Source organism: Pseudophryne corroboree, chromosome 8 (genome assembly GCF_028390025.1).
Source record: "Pseudophryne corroboree isolate aPseCor3 chromosome 8, aPseCor3.hap2, whole genome shotgun sequence".
NCBI lineage: Eukaryota > Metazoa > Chordata > Amphibia > Anura > Myobatrachidae > Pseudophryne > Pseudophryne corroboree.
Genome location: NC_086451.1, coordinates 55,232,456 through 55,256,160, shown reverse-complemented (window position 1 = coordinate 55,256,160; position 23,705 = coordinate 55,232,456). Strand labels below are relative to the sequence as shown.

At 47.1% G+C, this 23,705-nt stretch overlaps 1 protein-coding gene across 4 annotated transcripts in view; it reads right to left on the bottom strand.

Annotated features, from left to right (window-relative positions):
* FLNA (filamin A) overlaps positions 1-23,705 on the bottom strand; it is a 119,779-nt gene that overhangs the window by 60,261 nt on the left and 35,813 nt on the right. For all 4 annotated transcript variants that reach the window (XM_063936402.1, XM_063936404.1, XM_063936403.1 and 1 more), the window contains exon 2: positions 3,838-4,262. In XM_063936402.1, the coding sequence (XP_063792472.1) occupies positions 3,838-4,213 (376 nt within the window). In that variant the 5' untranslated portion in view covers positions 4,214-4,262. The remainder of the gene's footprint in view (positions 1-3,837; positions 4,263-23,705) is intronic.

The window sequence follows — 23,705 nt, the reverse complement described above, 5'->3', positions numbered from 1 at the left end:
GCCCGCACCTCAGCACCCTGCCCACATCCTAGTGGGAACACTAGATTGGTTGCCCTGGGCAACTGCTCTTTTACAGGTTTTTGATACCTTTCCCCCATAGGTCTTTTGCGTAGTCTAACTTGCGTCCTGTGATCTTCACCTTCTGTTCATAGAGTCTACTGGAAAATTCGTCAGATTTGAAATAATGACTATTCCTTCCCATTATATACCGCAACTAGCTTACAACAACCCCCCTATGATGTACAGTACTTACAACGCAACAAATATCACCATATAAAGCTATGCCTCCACCTATAAAGCCAAAAAGAGGTGCTAACTGGACAGATGGTAATGGGCACTTTCTCCCCATGCCATACTTCTCACGTGGTTCGTCCGGCAAAGTATCCCTACCACCCAGCATTGTGATGCAGACAAAAGTCAGCACTGACGGAAAACTGCGGCTTATTGACCGCTCCCAGTGCGGCCTGTTTAGAGCTGCCCATGCCAGAAGGAGGCTACCAACTGCCCTCCTCCACCTCAACCCACCCTATCAGAGCCCTCACCATCAGAAGGACACCAGCCGTCCCATCTTCCTCGACCTACACTGCCACTGGAAGCAAGCACTGCAGCCTCACAGCCTCCCCCTCTCCTACCCGTTGCCCGCCAAACAGTAGGCGACATGCCCAATGAGTAGGGTGCACAATGGGCTGCTGCCTACCTCCCCGAGTCACCTAATACCACCCAGCAAAAAAAAAAAAAAAAAGTTCTGAGTAGAACACTGATGGGTCAATGGAGGCCACCCTGTACCACAGGAATACTAACACCTGTTACTCAGGTATCGAGGGGCTTCTGTGTACTCTAATAAGGAGCGACCAGAAGTTAATCACTGATGTTCCTGTGGACCCATGAGACTTGTGCTCTCCTCCCAAAGACTGTGGGTGTGTACTGTTAGCATAGGAAAAAGCCCTAAGTGAATTTGGAGTAGAAAAAAAATAAAACTAACACATGATATTAAAGAACTGCAGGGCAACCAGGGGTTAATCACAACACTGTGCTGGCCACAGTATTTCTTAGTGGTAAGCATAGTACACCAAGAACGTAGAGAGGGTCTTGCTCAAGTAGAGGTTCAGAGAATAGGCCGGATGTGGCACTGCCATCCGCTCACTGCCCACTAGAATCGGGCAGCACAATGATTGAGCAGAAGGCTGGGCATACCACCAAGATGACCGTGCAAGGATCCAGGGGAAGTCAGTCTGTAAGAAAAGGGAACATTTGCAGAAGGAGATGGGTAAAGCAGATGTCTAGCAGGAGAGGCGAGCCCACTGCTTTTGCCGCCTTACAGTAAAGCTGTGTACAGAACAGTTGATGGTGAGTTTAATGTAGAAGCAGACCGCAACAGCCATTGATGCCAACTAAGCCTCACTCCCACAATGCACGTGGGCTTAGGACTTGCAGATTTCTACCTTACCACATTGAACTTAACTTGTGCATGGCTAGCTACAGTGTCGGGATTCCGAATGCATAATACCTTGATCTACTTTTACCCAGATTGGTGGGTACTTTGAATACATGATTTATATACATTAATAGACCACACCCTTTAAAGTATACTTGGTCATTTAACATTACAGAGGTTATTTATCAAAGCTTGGAAAGATAAAATTGTGAGAGATAAACTACCAATCAGCACCTGTCTTATTAAACACAGCCTGCAAAAAAAAGACAAGCCGATTGTGAGAAATACTAGCCAATTTTATCTCTCTCTGGACTTTGATAAAAACACCATCCCCCCGCACTGTAAAACAAGGAATATCAGCCACAACAAAAGCCAATTAGCCTCATTGCCTTAAGAGTGATGATTTAATAGACTACTGCAGAGGTTCTCAAACTTGGTCCTCGACGCACCCCAACGGTCCAGGTTTTTGATATATCCATAGCTCAGAACAGATGGTTAAATCAAATTCACTGAGGCGCTAATTAAGTCACCTGTGGCTAAGCATGGATAAACTTAAAACCTGGACCATTAGGGTGCCTTGAGAACTCCGTTTGAGAACCTCGACTACTGATTAACTAGACTGCAATGAATACAGATACCTCTGCAGCTGATCTTTCTGCTTCTGCGGTCTATTGGATGGCAAAAAGTGGACACCAGTTACAGAAAATAGCTGTGTAGGAAAAGGCACATTCCGACATTTAAACTCCAGATACTTTACATTTTGGCTAGCCCCCATGCCCCAGAGGGGATAATATTTCAGTGGCACCCCTCACGCATTTTACAAACAATTTTTCCTCTGACGCTTGTCTCGTCTTGTTTTACAGTCTTTTTAGGAGATGAAACCCTTGACGCTCCCAAAATCCTCCCACCTACTGTATAATGGGTTTGTGTGATTAAGCTTATCCATTCCCAGAATACACTGAGGAAAGAAAGCAACCCCTTAAGGCACAAGGATTGCCCTAGATGCATGCATACTGTGAGACACAGGATGACACACCGCTGTGAGGCACAGGAGCAAGCTGTGAGGCACAGGAGCAAGGAGCAGCCAACCCTAATTTCAGGGCAGGGCCTAGCCTGTGGCTCGGGTCTTTAATGCAAGAATGTGATGTTATTTCATAAATGCTTCCAGATCCAACAAGAAAAGGGATGTTGGAGATATTTATAGTAAACGGAGGTGGGAAACACAGTATTCTGCAGACAAGAGCCAAGTCCTAGCTGTGTGGAAGAGAAAGACAGCATATTTGCTTGTGTCAGAGGGCAAACATAATAGTCTAATGATTCCAGCCCAGAAACGCCTGGTCTGAGGCATCCTGAGGAAATCCCATAGCAACCACATTCCACAGGCCTATTGAGATCACCAAGGGCACGACCCCAGAACCACCCTGATTGGGGCAACTCCCAGAAGAATTTGCACAATTCCAATAACTACCACATCCCTGACAAAGCTCTCACCAAGCCCTACAGAGCAATCACACAGACCTGAAGGGCTCCCATTAACCTCCTCACTGCCAGCACTAGGAAGAAGCCTGTACTGCAATTAGAAGCACCACTAATCACTAACAAGCTGAAAACAAAAGGCCACATGACAGAGAAACATGACAGAGAAACATGCGCCGACACATCCAGGCTGCAAACTGGTTTTTACACAAACAAAACCCATCAGTCTAAAGTGAGGCACATAGCAATTAATGCAGGGAGAGGTATGCAACATGCAGCGCTCCAGGGGTTGTAGAACTACAAGTACCAGTATGCAATGCTTGTCAGATGTGGAACTAAAAGTCTGCCTGGGGGCATGATGGGACTTGTAGTTCCACACCTGCTGGGAGCCACAGGATGCTGCAGACAATGAAGGGAGATGGGGTTAGCATAGGTAGTGGGTTGCAATACATATATATTGGGTTACATGCATGGCATTATTACAGGGCAGCTATGCCATAGGGGGGTAGCATACAACCTGAGCCACAGGCACTTATGGCTCACACACTGGCTCCCCCAGGCTCACCTATGGACACCAGCATGCACCCCTGAGCCCCAGGCACATGTGGCTCACACACTATGGCTCCCCCAGGCTTACCTAAGGACACCAGCATGCACCCCTGAGCCCCAGGCACTTGTGGCTCACACACTATGGCTCCCCCAGGCTTACCTAAGGACACCAGCATGCACCCCTGAGCCCCAGGCACTTGTGGCTCACACACTATGGCTCCCCCAGGCTTACCTAAGGACACCAGCATGCACCCCTGAGCCCCAGGCACTTGTGGCTCACACACTATGGCTCCCCCAGGCTTACCTAAGGACACCAGCATGCACCCCTGAGCCCCAGGCACTTGTGGCTCACATACTATAAGCTCCTCCCGGCTCACCTATGGACACCAGCTTGATGTTCTCCTTATCCAGGAACTCCAGGGCCACGGAGACGTTCTCCAGCTGCATCTGGCGGAAGGTGGGTCGCTGGTTGTACTTGCGGTACATCTTCTTCTGGCTCAGCACCTCCAGCAGCGCTATGAGACGCAGCCCGTCGCTCAGGTCCGTCTGCAGGTTGGCGATGCGCTTGTTAACGCATTTCAGGTGCTCGTTGCTCCAGCGGGTGAAGGTGTTCTGCTGGATCTTCTTCCACGGCGCGTCCTCCGCCAGGTCCTTCTCTGTGGCCGGCATCTCTGCTGCTGGGTCCGCCCCGGGCACTGCTCCTGCTGCCGCTGCGGCTCCGCTCTGGGTGAGCCTCGGGTGGGCGCTGCTCATTTTATGGCTTCGGTCTGAAGAGGCGGAGAGGAGAATGGGGTGGGCCGGGCTACGGGACACAGAGAGCAGCAGAGTTTAGTCAGGGAGAGAGCACATTGCTGTGGACAGTCAGCGCTGCACATACTATACACACACACACACATATCTATACATATATATATATACCAGTGCTGCACATATATACACACATATCATATCTATATACATATATACCAGTGCTGCACATACTATATACACACACAGAATACCTATACATACACATATATACCAGTGCTGCACATACTATATACACACACATATCTATACATATATATACCAGTGCTGCACATATATACAGTACACACATATCATATCTATATACATATATACCAGTGCTGCACATACTATGGGGGTCATTCCGAGTTGTTCGCTCGTTATTTTTTTCTCGCAACGGAGCGATTAGTCGCTAATGCGCATGCGCAATGTCCGCAGTGCGACTGCGCCAAGTAAATTTGATAAGCAGTTAGGTATTTTACTCACGGCATTACAAGGTTTTTTCTTCGTTCTGGTGATCGTAATGTGATTGACAGGAAGTGGGTGTTTCTGGGCGGAAACTGGCCGTTTTATGGGTGTGTGCGAAGAAACGCTACCGTTTCTGGGAAAAATGCGGGAGTGGCTGGAGAAACGGAGGAGTGTCTGGGTGAACGCTGGGTGTGTTTGTGACGTCAAACCAGGAACGACAAGCACTGAACTGATCGCAGATGCCGAGTAAGTGTGGAGCTACTCAGAAACTGCTAAGAAGTGTCTATTCGAAATTCTGCTAATCTTTCGTTCGCAATTTTGATAAGCTAAGATTCACTCCCAGTAGGCGGCGGCTTAGCGTGTGCAAAGCTGCTAAAAGCAGCTTGCGAGCCAACAACTCGGAATGACCCCAATATATACACACAATACCTATACACATATATACCAGTGCAGCACATACTATATACACACACATATCTTTACATATATATATACCAGTGCTGCACATATATACACACATATCATATCTATATACATATATACCAGTGCTGCACATACTATATACACACACATAATACCTATACACATATATACCAGTGCAGCACATACTATATACACACACATATCTATACATATATATATATATTTATACCAGTGCTGCACGTATATACACACATATCATATCTATACACATATATACTAGTCCTGCACATACTATATACACACACATATCTATACATATATATACCAGTGCTGCTCATACTACATAATACACATAATACCTATATACCAGTGCTGCTCATACTACATAATACACATAATACCTATATACCAGTGCTGCACATACTACATAATACACATAATACCTATATAGCAGCGCTGCACATACTATATACACACACACATAATACCTATACATATATATCCCAGTGCTGCTAATACTACATAATACCTATATATATATATATACCAGCGCTGACCGATGCTGCACATACTATACACACATGATACCTATACATATATACCAGTGCTGCTCTATCTACCTATATATACCAGTGCTGCTCTGCCTATCTATCTATCTATCTATCTATCTATCTATCTATCTATCTATCTATCTATCTATCTATCTACATCATATGTATCTATATATCTAGCTACATCCTATGTATGTATTTATCTATCTACATACTATGTATCTGTTTATCTATATACAGGTTGGGACAGAATCCTGGCGGTCAAAATACAGACGCTGGAATCTCGACTGTCAGAATGCCGACAGGGAGCGAGGGGAACAAAGCCCCTTGTGTGCTCGCTATGCTCGCCACACTGTGGGCTCAGTGGCAAGCGAATGGGTGTCGTGGATATCCAGGAGTGGGAATAGCTGTGGCGGCACTACAGGTATTCTGGTGGTCGGGATTTTGGCATCGGTATTTTGACCGCCGGGATTCCAAATACATCCCCTATATACATACTATGTATCTATCTACATACTATGTATCTGTCTATCTATCTACATCCTATGTATCTATTTATCAAATTACATATGATTTACCGGTGGGCGGGATGCTGGCTGTCAATATCCAGTGGGGCGAGCGCTGAGAGTCGCCCTGCAGGCTCGCTGCACTGCCACAGGATCTATTCTCACTGTATGGATGTCGTAGACACCCACCAGTGGGAATCGCCCTGGTGTGCAGGGATTCCGGCTGTCGGTATTGCCGGCTGCCAGGATTTCCGCATCGGTATCATGATCGCTGGGATCCCAACAGCCGGCATTTTAACTGCATCCCTATCTATCTATCTATCTATCTATCTATCTATCTATCTATCTATCTATCTACAGCCTATGTATCTATCTTCTATATATATCTACTATGTATGTACCTATCTATGTACAGTATATTCTATCTATCTATCTATCTATCTATCTATCTATCTATCTATCTATCTATCTATCTATCTATCTATCTTCCATATATATCTATCTACTATGTATGTACGTATCTATCTACAGTATATCCTATCTATCTATCTACTATGTATGTACGTATCTATCTACAGTATATTCTATTTATCTATCTATCTTCTATATATATCTATCTACTATCTATCTATCTATCTATCTATCTATCTATCTATCTATCTATCTATCTATCTATCGCTATCTACTATGTATGTACGTACGTATCTATCTACAGTATATTCTATCTATCTATCTATCTATCTATCTATCTATCTATCTATCTATCTATCTATCTATCTATCTATCTATCTATCTATCTGGAAAAGTGTAAGTCAGTATCCAGTTACAATCTACTGTATATGTACACTTATCGGTTACAGTTGCATAATGAAACATCTTTTCGTATTATAGCTTTTAACACCAATTCTTTAATTCAGACCAGAAACTATGTGGGAAAACGGAAGCAGAACATTGTGTTACCAGCATTCCTGTTAGATAGACACCATGGGGGAATTCAATTAAAACCAATAACTGCCTACTGTTGGACTTTAGACCAGTGCTTCTAACCTCCAGTCCTCACGTACCCTCAACAGATCATGTTTTGTAGATTTCTATTCTGATGGATCAAAGTTCCACAGGTAGAAATTCAGAAAACATGACCTGTTGGGGGTTCTTGAGGACTGGAGTTGAGAACAACTGCTTTAGTAAAAGAAACAAATAAACTTGCAGCTCTACACAATTTTGAGAATAAAACCTCATTTTGGGGGGTCAATTTAATCAAGAACAAATTACAGGTAACGCCCCCAATTTGCCATTGCAACGGCATTGGAATGCCAGCAACGGTACCTTAAATCACCTAAATTTGTCTTTAAAATGCCTATTTTACAATAAGAGTGGCATAGGAGAGCACTATATCGCAGGCACTGGCACTTCTTTAATTGTCCCACCTTCTTTTTGTGGTGTTTGCTTGCGACTCTTAGCGCATAACCCACATTTTTATTCTATGGGGGGTATTCAATTGTTTGAAAAGTCAGTTGGGTGTCTGTTTTTTCCTATCTAATACACCCAACCGACTTTTCAAACAACTGAATTTCCCCCTAAGAGTGGTCATTAACAGAATTCAGTAGAAATAAAACAAGCTTTACTGCAATGAATGACGGTGCACTAGATCCATTCCTAAAGCAAATGTTTCATATTCCGTTCTACAACTTTGTGATGTTTCCCAAAACCTGAAAATTGATAATTATGAGCCTAGTCAAATCGGGTGTGATCGACAATGTTCAGGTGGACAGTTGATAGATTGACAGGTGCAAAGGTCGACAGTGGTTAAGGTCAACTGGTGATGGAGTCTTTACATTGTAGAGGTCTAATTGCTGTTTATTCTGCTGCTGTTTTAGCCATCCTTTTACAGAACAAAAGATGACCACTATAGTGGTGCTGGGATCCACTATACTCTCTCCCCCAAAGTAAGTGTCGTATCGAGGCATCATAGTGCTGTATAGTACATTCACCAGTGTCTGCTGCTGTAATCTGATTATTATACATAATATGATAGTACTGTGTGAGCAGTCTATAGAACACAGAAATAGCTCATACTGTATGCCAATATGCTAATCAGCAGAACATCTGCATTTCTCATAATCCTGTCAGCCTACGCTGCGGCCTGCCTCTGTGTTGCATAATTACCAATAATAACAAGTGTAGATGATCTGTTATATAAATGGGATTATGTGTGTGCAATGTAAAAACAGCTCATTCCGTCCAATATTACAGCGGGCTCAGTCTTGCAGGAAGTGGGCTGTGTCAGGACAGATGTGAGAATCAGACTCAATTTTCCATAGAGGTACTCATTGTACCTCCCCAAGACCTGTATCTCCTCTGTCCCTATTACAATCATCATTGACCCTAAGGCAGAGATTTTCAACCTTTTACAACTTGCGGCACACTGATTTAAATATTGCCAAGGCACATTCCAATATAATGGTGATGCATGGTGCAGTTGCGTGTCCTAGGATGTCATGTCGCAGCTTCTCTATAGGTAACGCCTGAGCCACATCTGAGAAAGCCAGAAGAGCCCAACACTGCCCAGGACCAAAATTAGAACTGTCTCTGCAACCACTAAACCCATCAGTATTGATCGTTCCAGGGCCTCAGTAGCGGCAAAACACTGACGGGCCTGGCTCTGCTTCTATGGCGGCACACCTGGAGACTGCTCAGGGCACACTAGTGTGCCACGGCACAGTGATTGAAAAACACTGCCCTAAGGGGTAAATTTACTAAGATGGGAGTTCTATTTCAGATGGGATATTGCCCATAGCAACCAGTCAGATTCCAGGAATTATCTTCTAGGTGCTAGATAAACGAGAAGTAGAATCTGATTGGTTGCTGCGGGCAACATCCCATCTTACATAGAGCTCCCATCTTAGTGAATTTACCCATAAGTCTGCAGAACTTTGCTGTGTTCCTGGCAGATTAATGTTGATAATATTTAGTTAAGAATTTCCTATCCATAAACCAGGGGGTAGCAGTTGATTTACCGACGGACACAATACCGACAGCCATTGACCGACAGTCAAAATACAGACACGGTCAAAATACTGACATTCATTGTGCCAACATGTTCAAAATGCTGACAGAGTCAGAATACCGACATTCATTATGCCGACATGTCAAAATGCCGACATGCGTTTTAAAGGAATTTTTATCCAAAAACAGACTTGTTCATACTTTACCATCCCAGTGGACCTGGAGGGGGAATATAATAGTGCGCCGAGTGCAGCGAGGAACCGTGCCTGAAGCATGGCGAGCGGCCGCAGAACACTTAGACGGTGTCCATGTCGACCTATGTCGACATGGGCACACAAAAAAGACAATGCATGTCGGTATTTCGCTATGTCGGCATTTAAAATGGCTGTATTCTGACTATGTCGGCATTTTGAACATGTCGGCATAATGAATGTCGGTATTTTGACTGTAGGTTAATGGCTGTCGGGATCATGACCGTCGGTATTGTGTCCGTCGGTAAATCACACTGAACCCAAACCAGGATGAGCCCCAAACAGTATGTATTTGCTCCATTGCATTTGCAGGGCCCCAGTGGAAAGTGTGGAGAAGTGAGCCAGTGCAGAAGTTGTCCATGGCAACCTATCAGTGTTGAGGTAACATTTATAAAATGCATTCTATACAATTATACGTAGCAGCTGATTGGTTGCCATGGGAAGCTACTCCACTGGCTGACTCTTCCACACTTTTCACTGCTTCATGAATAGACCAGTGAGAATGAATATTTCACTACCGCACGGGCCTTCCAATAAAGCACCACAAAACCCTACATACAAATTCCCTTATATAATACGAAGGTACGCGGGCAAAATTAGGGGCGTGGCGTCACTGCTAGCTGGGCATGACCTTGCGGAAAGTGGTACATTGGGCAATAGTCAATACATTGTAAAACATGCCGTGTTCTGTCACGGTAACGGTTACATGCGTATTCTACGGGATGTCTATTCCTGTTGCATCAAGTTGTATTTTAGGTGTAGTAATCTGATGTCTAGTAAGCTGTCCGGTGTGCGGCAGATCCAGTAGGCTAGTATGGCATTTAGGGGGACATTAACTAAGCAGTGATAAGAGCAGAGAAGTGAGCCAGTGGAGAAGTTGCCCATGGCAACCAATCAGCACTGACGTAACATCTATCATTTGCATGCTATAAAATTATACAGAGCTGCTGATTGGTTGATGGGGCAACTTCTCCACTGGCTCACTTCTCCACTCTTATCACTGCTTAGAAAATGTCCCCCTTTGAGACCAATTAAAGAATGAAACCCCATAAGGTATAAATCTCTTATATAATCACAGGATCCTGATCAAAGTGTAGTTTGGATATATGTAATAATTATTCTGTTGTGGGTTGGGACAGTTGCTGCATGTAAAAGACACAGAAGAAAGTGTCCACAGCCAAGGGCGTAGCTACCATAGGTGCAGGCAGTACAGCTGCTATGGGGCCCAGAGATGAGAGGGGACATCTTCCCTGTCACAGTTACATGTGTTATATACAAGGGTGTAGCTACCATAGGTGCAGGTAGTGCAGCTGCTATGGGGCCCAGAGCTGAGAGGGGACATCTTCCCTGTCACAGATACATGTGTTATATACAAGGGCGTAGCTACCATAGGTGCAGGTAGTGCAGCTGCTATGGGGCCCAGAGCTGAGAGGGGACATCTTCCCTGTCACAGTTACATGTGTTATATACAAGGGTGTAGCTACCATAGGTGCAGGCAATGCAGCTGCTATGGGGCCCAGAGCTGAGAGGGGCCACCTTCCCTGTCACAGTTACATGTGTTACATACATTTTTCGCCATTGGGTGGTATGCAGGGGTCCTTTCAAACTTTTTCCTCAGGGCCTGCAATATATGTAGGTATGCCCCTGAACCTACTCATTGTAGTGTGGTATAAGATGAACTGGAGGGCATTTTAATGTTCCATAATATGAACCGGGACACTGTAATGAGGCACAATATGAATGGGGAGCACTATACAGTATGTCATAATGTGAATTGGGGGTACTGTGCGGCATAATGTGTACTGGCAGCTCTGAAATGTGACATAGGGTGAACTTAAGCACTACTGCGATTCATAAAAGAAACTAGGGCACTACTATGGGGCATAACATTAAATAAGGCTCTACTATGGTTCAGAAAATGAACAGGGCACTATTATAGGGCATATGATTAACAACTGCTGCAGAGAGGTGTCTCTCTAGAAGCATTGGTAAGGGGGCCCCTTCAAAATGTTGCTATGGGGCCCACAAAATTCTGGCTACGCCCCTGTCCACAGCCTGATGCGTATCTGCACACAGAGAATCACAGGATGTGACTAAGACCACTGTAATAACTGATACAGAGAATAACGTAACCTGTCTGTGTGATACACAGGTCTCTGAGTCACTGAGTGAAGCTACTGGAGGAGACACAACGGATATCTTACCTCACACATATCTGTGACAGCTCTCTGATATGTGTTGTAGGCTGGTTATAGGAAGATACAGAGGGATTATTCAGAGATGTTCGCAGGCCCAATGAGTTACATACATCTGTGATGTTTGACGCTCTGCGCATGTGCAGATCTATCTGTGTCGGCAACGGCGGTCGCAGTGTCCCCTACACCGCAGCAGGATCGACACTCTGTGACCGCTTGGGGCGGCGACATTCATAGTTACAGGAAACGCAGGCATGTCAGACCCATTTTCTGGGCCAAGGCCAGTGGCTGCGTCCTTGGATGCAACATCACTGGCCCCCGGCATCGTGAGTATCCTGGCCATTCTGAGTAACCTGAGGGTTAATCTGATGACCGTTGATAGCGCCCGACGATCCAGTGCTGTATCTTCTACGTCCATCTCTGAATTAGGCCCAGAGTTTGTAAGGCTGCATGTGAGAGACATCCTCTGCCGTGCGATATCATTATATTTAGAGGGCCTGGTTTAGAGGATGGCATAAGGCCATTTGCTCTATGTAAAAACGTGCCTTGCGTAAACTCTGAGTTGAGCGCAACTGCCTTGGTACGCCTGGTGGTAGCGCCGGCCCTGTTTTTGTAGCCGTGGGTAGGCCATTGCAAAAAAAATCAAAGAGAGTTTTATTTATTGAGTGATTAATGAGGAGGGACGTCCACGTTATGCTGTGACCTGAGTTTTCACGTATCCACTGCATTGTCATGTACGGAATTCCTGCAACCCCTGAGATGCAATGGGGACACTATCATCACGAGTTACGTTTGCCTGTAGATGCATGCGCTGCGCTACGGCGGTCGCACTGTGTGACAACAAACAATATCTGTCTGCAAAACTGACAACTCTACATCGGCCCCAATATGTGTCTCTTCTAAAAAACCTCAAGTTGATTCCAGCAGAGTTAAGGGGTTAACATAAAGTTTTTAGCATCCCATATAAATTTAATTTCTGCCTCAGGGTACCTTTCCAGACCTGACCTCTGGTATGAACACAGTGCAGGCAGCTTTGTCCTGAGGAAGCCCCATATCTCAGTGATGGGGGGATGAGTCATGTGACTGGGAATGCAGTGTGCAGCCGGCAGACCGCAAGGCTTACTAATGTCTTACAGAAGGCCAGAATTTGTTTCACTTCAAAATTTCCTTAAAATGGAAGTAGTCGGGGGATTTAGTTACACATGCCTGTGCTTTGTTGTTTCACAGCGTAGTGGATCAGCTTGATTCACACTATTCCCTCATTCTGCCAGCGCACATACTAAGCATGTGTGCTCAAAACACATGGCAGATCCCTCAGGAAGCGAAGTACTCAGGGAAAGGAGGTTTATCCTTGATGCTTATTCTGTGAACATGGATCCTGGGAAGTAAGGTAGTGCTGCTGAGCAGCTTTCCCACAGAGGGGTACTGTGACAAGATGTACAGTACACATTGCGGCTGCTCATTATATGGATATTACAAGTACTTGACCATATACAGGTGAAAAGATACAGGCAAAGAACTTTTGGTTTTTCGTTAGCTATCAAATGGTGTCACATGCATACAAATTATTTATGGAAGGGGGGGGGGGGGGGGGGGGGGTTATCACCAAACTACTATAAAAGGTATTTACATAGGAACTCTGAGGTAGCACGCTGGCTGTTCCAATTCACTTCAGTTGCTTAACTTAATATACCGTCCCAATCCCTCCATTTAAGGACAGCTGTAACGTGACTTTAATGATGTGAGCATCCCATAGCTGTCTACTCTAGAAAGTAGGGGAGCTCTCTTCTCCCTGACACCCGGGAGAGCAGAGAATCCTCCGGGATCTTGCACACTTTCCTTGTAAAATGGCTGGGGGCTTTATGACGCGTTTTGCTGTGAATTGCGACATCATGGTCCGCACCTCCACCGCATGATGCCCATGCATTTGCCACATGGACCTCTCATCCAGGAGATCTGCCAGTGACAGTCCTAAAAGTTGTCAAGTATATATAATATCCTGGATTGGGGTCAAACAGGCAATGCCATGATTTGACAGAAAACTGGAAAATATAACTTTAATATTATAATATGTGCAAGTAGGCTCTGCTTTGAGAGGGATTCTTTACAGTTACAGCAGCTGGTTGGCTGCCATATATGCATCACACAGCAGCAGACTTTTATCCAATCCTAACTAGGGGGGATAGACAGGCAGAGGCGATCACTGGGCGGGAGGGGGCAGAACGGCGGCATCTGGCCGCCGTTTCGTGGGTGCGGGCCGGCCAACGCAGGCGTGGCCGGACCGAACGGGGGGGGCAGGCCGCAGCTGCTGCGTGACGTCACACGTAGCCGCTGCGGGCCGGGGAGCGATGAGTAGCTCCTGGCCAGCACACTAAAGCTGCGCTGGTCGGGAGCTACTCTTGAAGTGCAAAGGCATCGCCGCTGTGCGATGCCTTTGCACTTCTGCGGGGGAGGGGGGGGGGCAGACTGACATGCGGGGGGGACTAGCCCTGTGCTGGGCGTCCCCCCGCATGTCAGGTAAGAAGATCGTAGCTGTGCTAAATTTAGCACAGCTGCGATCGACTTGGAATGACCCCCTAGGTTCTATGTGCTATGGAGATTGTGGTATGTTACGTTCATTTCCTTTCAGCATTGGTGTATCTATAAGGGGTGCAGGGTATGCAGTGCACATTGGGCCCCTCCGCACACCTTGCACCCATACAATTATACATACTGCTCCAGAATCCTGCGGTGGGTAGTGCTGCAGACAGAAGTCACCAGGAAAATGGTGCAGCGGCCATTTTCCCAGTGATTTGCACATATGCAATGGAGATGTCCCCGGGAACAAGGCATGGGCACAATGTTCCCGGAGTCCTGCACATGTGCTCAAAGCCAGAGTCTACTGCACTGACAGAGAGGAAGGGGCCCCCGCGGAGCCTGCACATGGGCCCGCTCCATGATTAATTAAATGATCTGATTGTCACTGCACTGCAAAGTCATTCATAACTTTTCATTTCTAGAACGGCAACACATAACACAGCGCTCATCAGGAATGTTCAGTCATTATCAGTGGAGGTTCAGAGACGGACTGGTTTGCACAGCAGCTGCGTCTATGGATGCAGCTGCTGGGCAGAAATATGCTAATGCCTGCAGGAGGCACCTGAATGATAAAGACTCCTCCTGGCAGTATGGCAGCTCTGAGTGCTGTGTCTGAGTATACACTCAGATTGGCTGCCTCCAGCCCTCTGGCAAGGCCAGTAAATCTGTGTCAGAAGATGCAGACATTGGCCTTGCCTCTCCCAGAAAACGTGGCCGACACCCCCCCCCCCCCCCCCCCCCGTTGTTCTCACAAACGCATGCAGCGCCACCCCTGCCCGGCCCCAAATAGCAGTGGCATGTCAATCATCCTGCGGATTGGGGGCGCTACATAAGATTACTCAGGACTTGTTCTGCACATGCGCAGTCCCACGAACGGGTTGGGTTCGGGATACTGGCGGTCGGGATCCTGGCGGTCAGCCTGCCGACGCCAGGATACCAGCCACCAGAATGCTGGCAGGGGGGTGAGCGCAACAAAGCCCCTTGCGGGCTCAGCAGCTATCTGCCCTCGCCACAGGTTATTTTCTCATTCTGTGGGTGTTGTGGACACCCATGAGTGCAAATAGCCCTCTGCCCCCTGCCGGCATTCTGGCAGCCGGGATCCTGGCGTCAGTATGCTGACCGCCGGGATCATAACTACATCCTCCACAAAGATTGGAGATGTACGTAAACTCTTGATGATGTGATGTGACCGTCACTTCCAACAGAATCATCTGACAGCGTGGCATTCCAGTAAGAAAACCTGCCCTATCCCTAACCCCTAACCTAACCCTGCCTTTAGTGCCTAACCCTAACCCTCGTGTCTGCAACCTAACCCTAACCACCATCCAGCAGCCTAAACCTCCTCTCTGCAACCTAACCCTAACCACCATCCAGCAACCTAACCCTAACCCTCCTCTCTGCAACCTAACCCTAACCACCCTCCAGCAACCTAACCCTAACCCTCCTCTCTGCAACCTAACCCTAACCACCATCCAGCAGCCTAACCCTAACCCTCCTCTCTGCAGCCTAACCCTAACCACCCTCCAGCAGCCTAACCCTAACCCTCCTCTCTGCAACCTAACCCTAACCACCATCCAGCAACCTAACCCTAACCCTCCTCTCTGCAACCTAACCCTAACCACCCTCCAGCAACCTAACCCTAACCCTCCTCTCTGCAACCTAACCCTAACCACCATACAGCAACCTAACCCTAACCCTCCTGTCTGCAACCTAACCCTAACCACCCTCCAGCAGCCTAAACCTCCTCTCTGCAACCTAACCCTAACCACCATCCAGCAACCTAACCCTAACCCTCCTCTCTGCAACCTAACCCTAACCACCCTCCAGCAACCTAACCCTAACCCTCCTCTCTGCAACCTAACCCTAACCACCATCCAGCAGCCTAACCCTAACCCTCCTCTCTGCAACCTAACCCTAACCACCCTCCAGCAGCCTAACCCTAACCCTCCTCTCTGCAACCTAACCCTAACCACCATCCAGCAACCTAACCCTAACCCTCCTCTCTGCAACCTAACCCTAACCACCCTCCAGCAACCTAACCCTAACCCTCCTCTCTGCAACCTAACCCTAACCACCATACAGCAACCTAACCCTAACCCTCCTGTCTGCAACCTAACCCTAACCACCCTCCAGCAGCCTAAACCTCCTCTCTGCAACCTAACCCTAACCACCATCCAGCAACCTAACCCTAACCCTCCTCTCTGCAACCTAACCCTAACCACCCTCCAGCAACCTAACCCTAACCCTCCTCTCTGCAACCTAACCCTAACCACCCTCCAGCAGCCTAACCCTAACCTCCAGCTTGCAGCCTAACCTCCCCCCATCAGCTGAACACTAACCTCTGGCCTGCAGCCTATCTCTAACTGTCCCCCACCAAGCCTAACCCTAACCCCCCCCCCCCCCCAAACACACCCGCAGCCTAACCCTATCCTCTCCCGACAGTCTATATCTATCCTCCCCCTGCCGCCTAACCCTAATGTTGACACTGATAAAATGTCAACATATGGCCTGTTGACATTTTAACAATGCCGACATAACTGTTGACATTGTCATTGTCGACCTTTTAGCTACATCCCATACAGAACCACAAAGGAAGAGTTTCCCGCTATTGAATACGTGTGTCTGTCAGTGTTTTGCTGTGCAATGGAATGAACTATAGGGGGTCATTCCGACCCGATCGCATGCTGCACTTCCTCGCAGCCGTGCGATCGGGTCGGAACTGCGCATGCACAGCGGCCGCATTGCACAGGCGTGTCATTGCCCCGCGATGGCTATCGCCGGGCAGCGATGTCGCAAACAAAGAAAGCCGTCGCAGCAGCGACCGCACGAAGATTGACAGGAGGAAGGCGGAACCGAGCGGCAACTCACCGTTTTCGGGGAGTGGTGAGTCCAACGCAAGCCAGTCCAGGCGTTTGGAGGGCGGATGTCTGACGTCAGTTCCGGGACCTGCATCGCTGGATTAATCGCACAAGGTAAGTAACTCATACCCTGGTCTTCTTTTACACATAACTTTTTTTGCATAGCAGGGCTGCACAAGCGATCGCAGCCCTGCTATGCAGAAATATACTCCTCCATAGGCGGCGTCTGGTTGATCGCACGGGCAGCAAAAAGTTGCTACGTGCGATCCACTCGGAATGACCCCCATAGGCAATTGTGTTTATTGCAGCCAGTGGGCAGGACATCAGTGCACGGACATGGGCATAATCATCATATATACTTCAATGGGATGACCCCAGATCACCTAACAGTATTGTGTCCTGTTATTTATTCCGGGCCGGCAATGTATGTAGCAATTTGTCAAAGTGACAATAGGGGAATTAGCATGTGCATGGTAGTGTACACAGGAAATTAGTGAGGATGAGAGCGTCCAGTGATGGCATGATAGGACAGAATGTAGATTCACAGTCACATCTTTATACTCGTAGTAGTGACCCGCCCTGGATTCGCACGGGAGCTATTTTTATTCACGGCGATAGGCTTTTTTAGCCGAGGTCTTATAACATTTACTTTGAGGAAAAACATAAATGAAAAAAAGTAAAAAAAATTAATTTAGTATCAGTCAACAGGGCTTACATCAAATATTATGGATAAACCAGGTAATCTGTATCAATCTCCACATAGTATGGAATAAAGTCCATCCTTGTGGTTTATCTTTAACGGTTTAGGCAGCGTAAGCCAAGAAAGCACTCAGGCAGCCATATTTTCTTTGACTTGCTTCACTAAAATCGTCACTGCTCGGCTCCCTTTTGTCATAGGTTTAAAATACACTTAAACCTCCCTCGGCGACTGCTCTATAGAATTGTGAAAATCGCATCAAAATCTTGCCAGTGGATCTCGAGAGTAGCCCCAACAGATAGACAGATGCCTACCGGGGACTGTATTTTTTACTATGTAGAGATAAATACAAGAGCAGTGAAGCGTCTGAGATGCAAGTTAAAGGATGGTGTTATTCTACAATTATGTTGTAAACAGTGGCTTTATTTGGCCAAATGACACTATATTTAACTGTTCGTAGAATGAATGTCTTGTGCCGTATTGCGCATTCCCATTCCCTTACCACAGCTTCCACCTCCACGCCTTCAGGACAATGAACTCATTAAACTGACACAGAACACAAAGCTGGAACATCAGCCCACATCACTTCCTCTGTCCCTGTAGATTTCTAAAGAGCAAGTTTGGAAGTCTGTCATTCACACTGTGCTGGCTCAAGTAAAGAAGCACCTGCTCCCTCTACCTCAGGTGTTGGATACGACTGACAACAGGAATTAATCTCCCACTTGTTGATGTATGCAGATCTGGTTAACTAGTTTCTCTATAAATTGGGCATCATATGTGAAGCTAACTATCCTCATTTATAAAAGACATGGGCCAGTATTTACAAAAAATCCGAGTTTGTCCGATTTGTGTTTTTTTTTTCTAAGTCCCAATCCGGGAATTCACTAAGCACCAATCTCGGCAGTGTTTGGACTATTCGTAATGGTTTGAATGACAACGTTCACAAATACGAATGAATAGACCATCGGTCAAACGCGGCTGTTATTTCATAGAATACGGGCATTCACTATTCATTCGTATTTGGGTGTTAGTCTCTGAGTGCTCAAGTGCTGGTCTGTTTTTTTTCGATTCGTTAAAAAAAGCAGCAAAAAAATAGACCTGCTTTTTCCAGTCGAGTTTGGATAACCATGCACGGATCAGTGCGATCTGTGCATGGTTATCTATGGGAAAGGGTCTGTTTAGTGTAGAAACTGGGGAAAAAAATTGCGTGGGGTCCCCCCTCCTAAGCACAACCAGCCTCAGGTTCTTTGAGCCGGTCCTGGTTGAAAAAATATGGGGGGGAAAATGACAGGGGTTCCCCCATATTTAATCAACCAGCACTGGGCTCTACGCCTGGTCCTGGTTCCAAAAATACGGGGGACAAAAAGCGTAGGGGTCCCCCGTATTTTTGGAACCAGCACTGGGCTCCACTAGTCGGAGAGATAATGCCACAGCCGGGGGACACTTTTATATAGGTCCCTGCGGCCCTGGCATTAAATCACTAACTAGTCACCCCTGGCCAGGGTACCCCGGAGGAGTGGGAACCCCTTAAATCAAGGGGTCCCCCCCTCCAGCCACCCAAGGGCCAGGGGTGAAGCCCGAGGCTGTCCCCCCCCATCCAAGGGCTGCGGATGGGGGGCTGATAGCCTTGTGAAAAAAATTAATATTGTTTTTAGTAGCAGTACTACAAGTCCCAGCAAGCCTCCCCCGCAAGATGGTACTTGGAGAACCACAAGTACCAGCATGCGGTGGAAAACCGGGCCCGCTGGTACCTGTAGTATTACTACTAAAAAAATACCCCCAAAAAAACAGGACACACACACCGTGAAAGTATAAGTTTATTACATACATGCACACCTCCATACATACATACTTACCTATGTTCCCACGAGGCTCGGTCCTCTTCTCCATGTAGAATCCTTGGGGTACCTGTGAAAAAAATTATACTCACATAATCCAGTGTAGAATCAGACCTTTGTATAATCCACGTACTTGGCAAAATAATAAAATGGAAACCCGACCACGCACTGAAAGGGGCCCCATGTTTACACATGGGACCCCTTTCCCCGACTGCCAGGACCCCCCCTGACTCCTGTCAAAGAGGGTCCCTTCAGCCAATCAGGGAGCGCCACGTCGTGGCACTCTCCTGATTGGCTGTGTGCTCCTGTAGTGTCTGTCAGGCAGCACACGGCACAGATACAATGTAGCGCCTATGCGCTCCATTGTAGCCAATGGTGGGAACTTTGCGGTAAGCGGTTGACCGAAAGTAACCTCACCGCTGACCGCAAAGTTCCCACCATTGGCTACAATGGAGCGCATAGGTGCTACATTGTATCTGTGCCGTGTGCTGCCTCACAGACACTACAGGAGCACACAGCCAATCAGGAGAGTGCCACAACGTGGCGCTCCCTGATTGGCTGAAGGGACCCTCTTTGACAGGAGTCAGGGAGGGTCCTGGCAGTCGGGGAAAGGGGTCCCATGTGTAAACATGGAGCCCCTTTCAGTGCGTGGTCGGGTTTCCGTTTTATTATTTTGCCAAGTACGTGGATTATACAAAGGTCTGATTCTACACTGGATTATGTGAGTATCATTTTTTTCACAGGTACCCCAAGGATTCTACATGGAGAAGAGGACCGAGCCTCGTGGGAACATAGGTAAGTATGTATGTATGGAGGTGTGCATGTATGTAATAAAATTATACTTTCACGGTGTGTGTGTCCTGTTTTTTACTTGTGGTTCTCCAAGTACCAGCTTGCGGGGGAGGCTTGCTGGGACTTGTAGTACTGCTACTAAAAACAATATTAAATTTTTTTCACAAGGCTATCAGCCCCCCATCCGCAGCCCTTGGATGGGGGGGGACAGCCTCGGGCTTCACCTCTGGCCCTTGGATGGCTGGAGGGGGGACCCCCTGATTTAAGGGGTTCCCACTCCTCCGGGGTACCCTGGCCAGGGGTGACTAGTTAGTGATTTAATGCCAGGGCCGCAGGGACCTATATAAAAGTATCCCCCGGCTGTGGCATTATCTCTCTGACTAGTGGAGCCCGGTGCTGGTTCCAAAAATACGGGGGACCCCTACACTTTTTGTCCCCCGTATTTTTGGAACCAGGACCAGGCGCAGAGCCCGGTGCTGGTTGTTAAAATATGGAGGAACCCCTGTCATTTTTTACCCCATATTTTTGCAACCAGGACCGGCTCAAAGAGCCCGAGGCTGGTTTTGCTTAGGAGGGGGGACCCCACACAATTTTTTTCTGTTTTTTAACTCTTTAAACTCTTTTTTTAAGGTACACAATGAAGCCCTGCACGGATCTCACAGATCCGGCCGGTATTCCTTGTGTTTTGTCAGGCAGTGTTTTACTCATCACTCCCGTAAAACACTGCCTGACATTACGAATCACATCGACATCGGAAAAGACGAATGAGGAAATCTCGGCAGCTTAGTAAATGACCGTATCAGGATTCAAAAAGTTGCAGTAAAATGCACCCGATACCATTCGAGTTCAAACACCCTTAAAAACGGCTAAAACACGAATATTAGTAAATTTTGGCCATGATCTTGAGCATAGGCAAATGCGGGGGCGGGGGGTTCCAGTTGCCTGGACACCCTTCTGCTAATTATGCATTCTTCATAGACAGGCAACAAGGAGAGGATGTCAGGATGTGTTTTACCACGTAGGGCACTTTTGTATGTGAAGCTTTTTTTTTTTTTTACATTGCTGTAGTGCAGTAGTGCAACATGAATCCTGAGGATAGTACAGAAAATTGATCATGCTTCCCGACACAAAGCATAAAACATCAATAAAATTATAATATGCCATTTCCACCCTTTAATCTCTTTCCAGTAATCTCACTCCACAAACTGAAATCTAATTTTTGCACAGCTCCACACAATACTACCAAGTGTACGTTTGCAAGCAGGGCCCTCTTACCTATCTGTCTGTCTGTTATCCAGTCTTGTTATATTACTGTCTTGTTCCCGATTGTATATCGTGCCGGAATATGCTTGCATTATATAAGTAACATAAAAGTACACACTATTCTTTGCTCATTCTCCATCCTACATCCTCCTCCTCCCATTGGCCAGTGCAGACATCTGCTCCTCTAAGAGGCTGATTTAGTTGTGGATGCTCTTTCAGTGTTTACATTAAACATCGATGATTTAAGGACTGCACATACACAAAAGCCGCACTGCACATGTGCAGATCAGGGCCTGCAATGTTGCTCCCAGTGCCCCAAAAGATGCACTGACATGCTTCTGGTGCTTGGGGTAGGTGATGGGAAAAACATTCCAGAAAATGAGGGCGTGGCAGCCCCATATTTTGGGCGTGCCGGAGCCAGTGGCTGCCTCCTCAGACGCAGCTTCATTGGCCCTGGCTGCGTGATTTCCCCGGACATCCTGAGTAAGCTGAGGGTTACTCAGATGACCGAAGTTAATGCGGATGATCCGATGATGAATCTTTGGACGTAGCAGCCGATCAGAGTAGCTGGTAGGAAGCGTCTATTTACACCTCCTGCGTCATTAGCATAGCGTCGCACAGCTGCTGCATACAAAGACGCAGCTGCCGCGACAATAGCCCCTAAATCCACTACCATCATGCGCTGTAAACCTACGTACCTAAATCAGGTTGAACTAAGCTGCATACATAACTCACTGTATTTCTTTATATTCTTACAATTATTTGCCTATTTGTTATCTGCGTGTTTGCAGAGCCGTAAGACAACAATGGACAAAGGACAGTGCCACCTAGTGGTCAGATGTTTGTGAAAATGTACATTTAATTCAAAACACATGACATTTACATATGAGATTCTGTAAATAGATAAATTGCGCTTAGAAAGCAGCAATGGAGGGATATATAGGGTGTATTTCTGTCGGTGAGGAGGGTGTTACTGTGCTAGAATCATTATACAGCTTCTTGTGGTGGTTCTGTTATGTTTCCTGTGGTTAGGAAGCTTCTCACGGCGTAGCGATGGCTGCATGTTCATTCAGCACTAACACACCCTTCTATGCAGTTTTCATTCTTTCCGTTACACCCCTTGATTTCCTCACAGGCCCACACCCCCCTGCCATATGCTTCCCCCTTGTTATGTTCACTGTAACTTACCAGTTGTGCAGACACACCCTCCCTGCCATTGTTACATGCTACACTGGATTTCTGCACCCCATAGCTTCAGACACCATCACATTTACCTCAGACACACAGACACAGTTAGATGCAGTTAGCGACCAGTGCCGCTGGCATTCTAGCACCAGTCAGCAGGAGACTCCCAGGACAAATACAGCTGCGTTATTCTGTCCTTGACATTCGCCAGCGATGGAACATATGAGGCAGGACATTTTATTCATTAAACAAAAGCCTGCTGATATTGTTTTGTGTTCCACCAAGGAAACCGGGGGATCTTCTGTTGCAGATAATGGCTGCCTGCAGGAAAACAGCCCTCATGCCTCGTACACTATTAACATGACAGCTGCATAACTCTCTGATCAGGAATACAAGAAGAGGGTGTGGGCATAGCGTGGTGGCACAGTGGTTAGCATGGCTGCAACACAGTACTGGGGACATGGGCAGGGGCGTTTCTAGAGAGGAGGAGGCCCGTGTGCAGGCTCCGTCTGGGCCCACTCTTCTCTAGCCGGCAGCGCTTAGCTCTGGGCAGTAGGGGACCTTACTGCTGTCCCAGAGTCTACAGCGCATGCGCAGATCTCCAGGAAAATGGCGCAGCGGCCGTTTTCCCAGTGATTTTTCGACTGCGCATGCGCGAAACACTGGGAAAATGGCGCAGCACCATTTTCCCAGTGATTTCTGCAGCTCTGCTGCGCCGCGGGACTCTGGAGGGTAAGTATTAAAATAATGGGTGCAGCGTATGCAGTGTGGGCCCCCCCCTGGACCCTGGGAGCCCGCGTGCACCGCACACAATGCACCCATTATAAATACGCCAGTGGTCATGGGTTT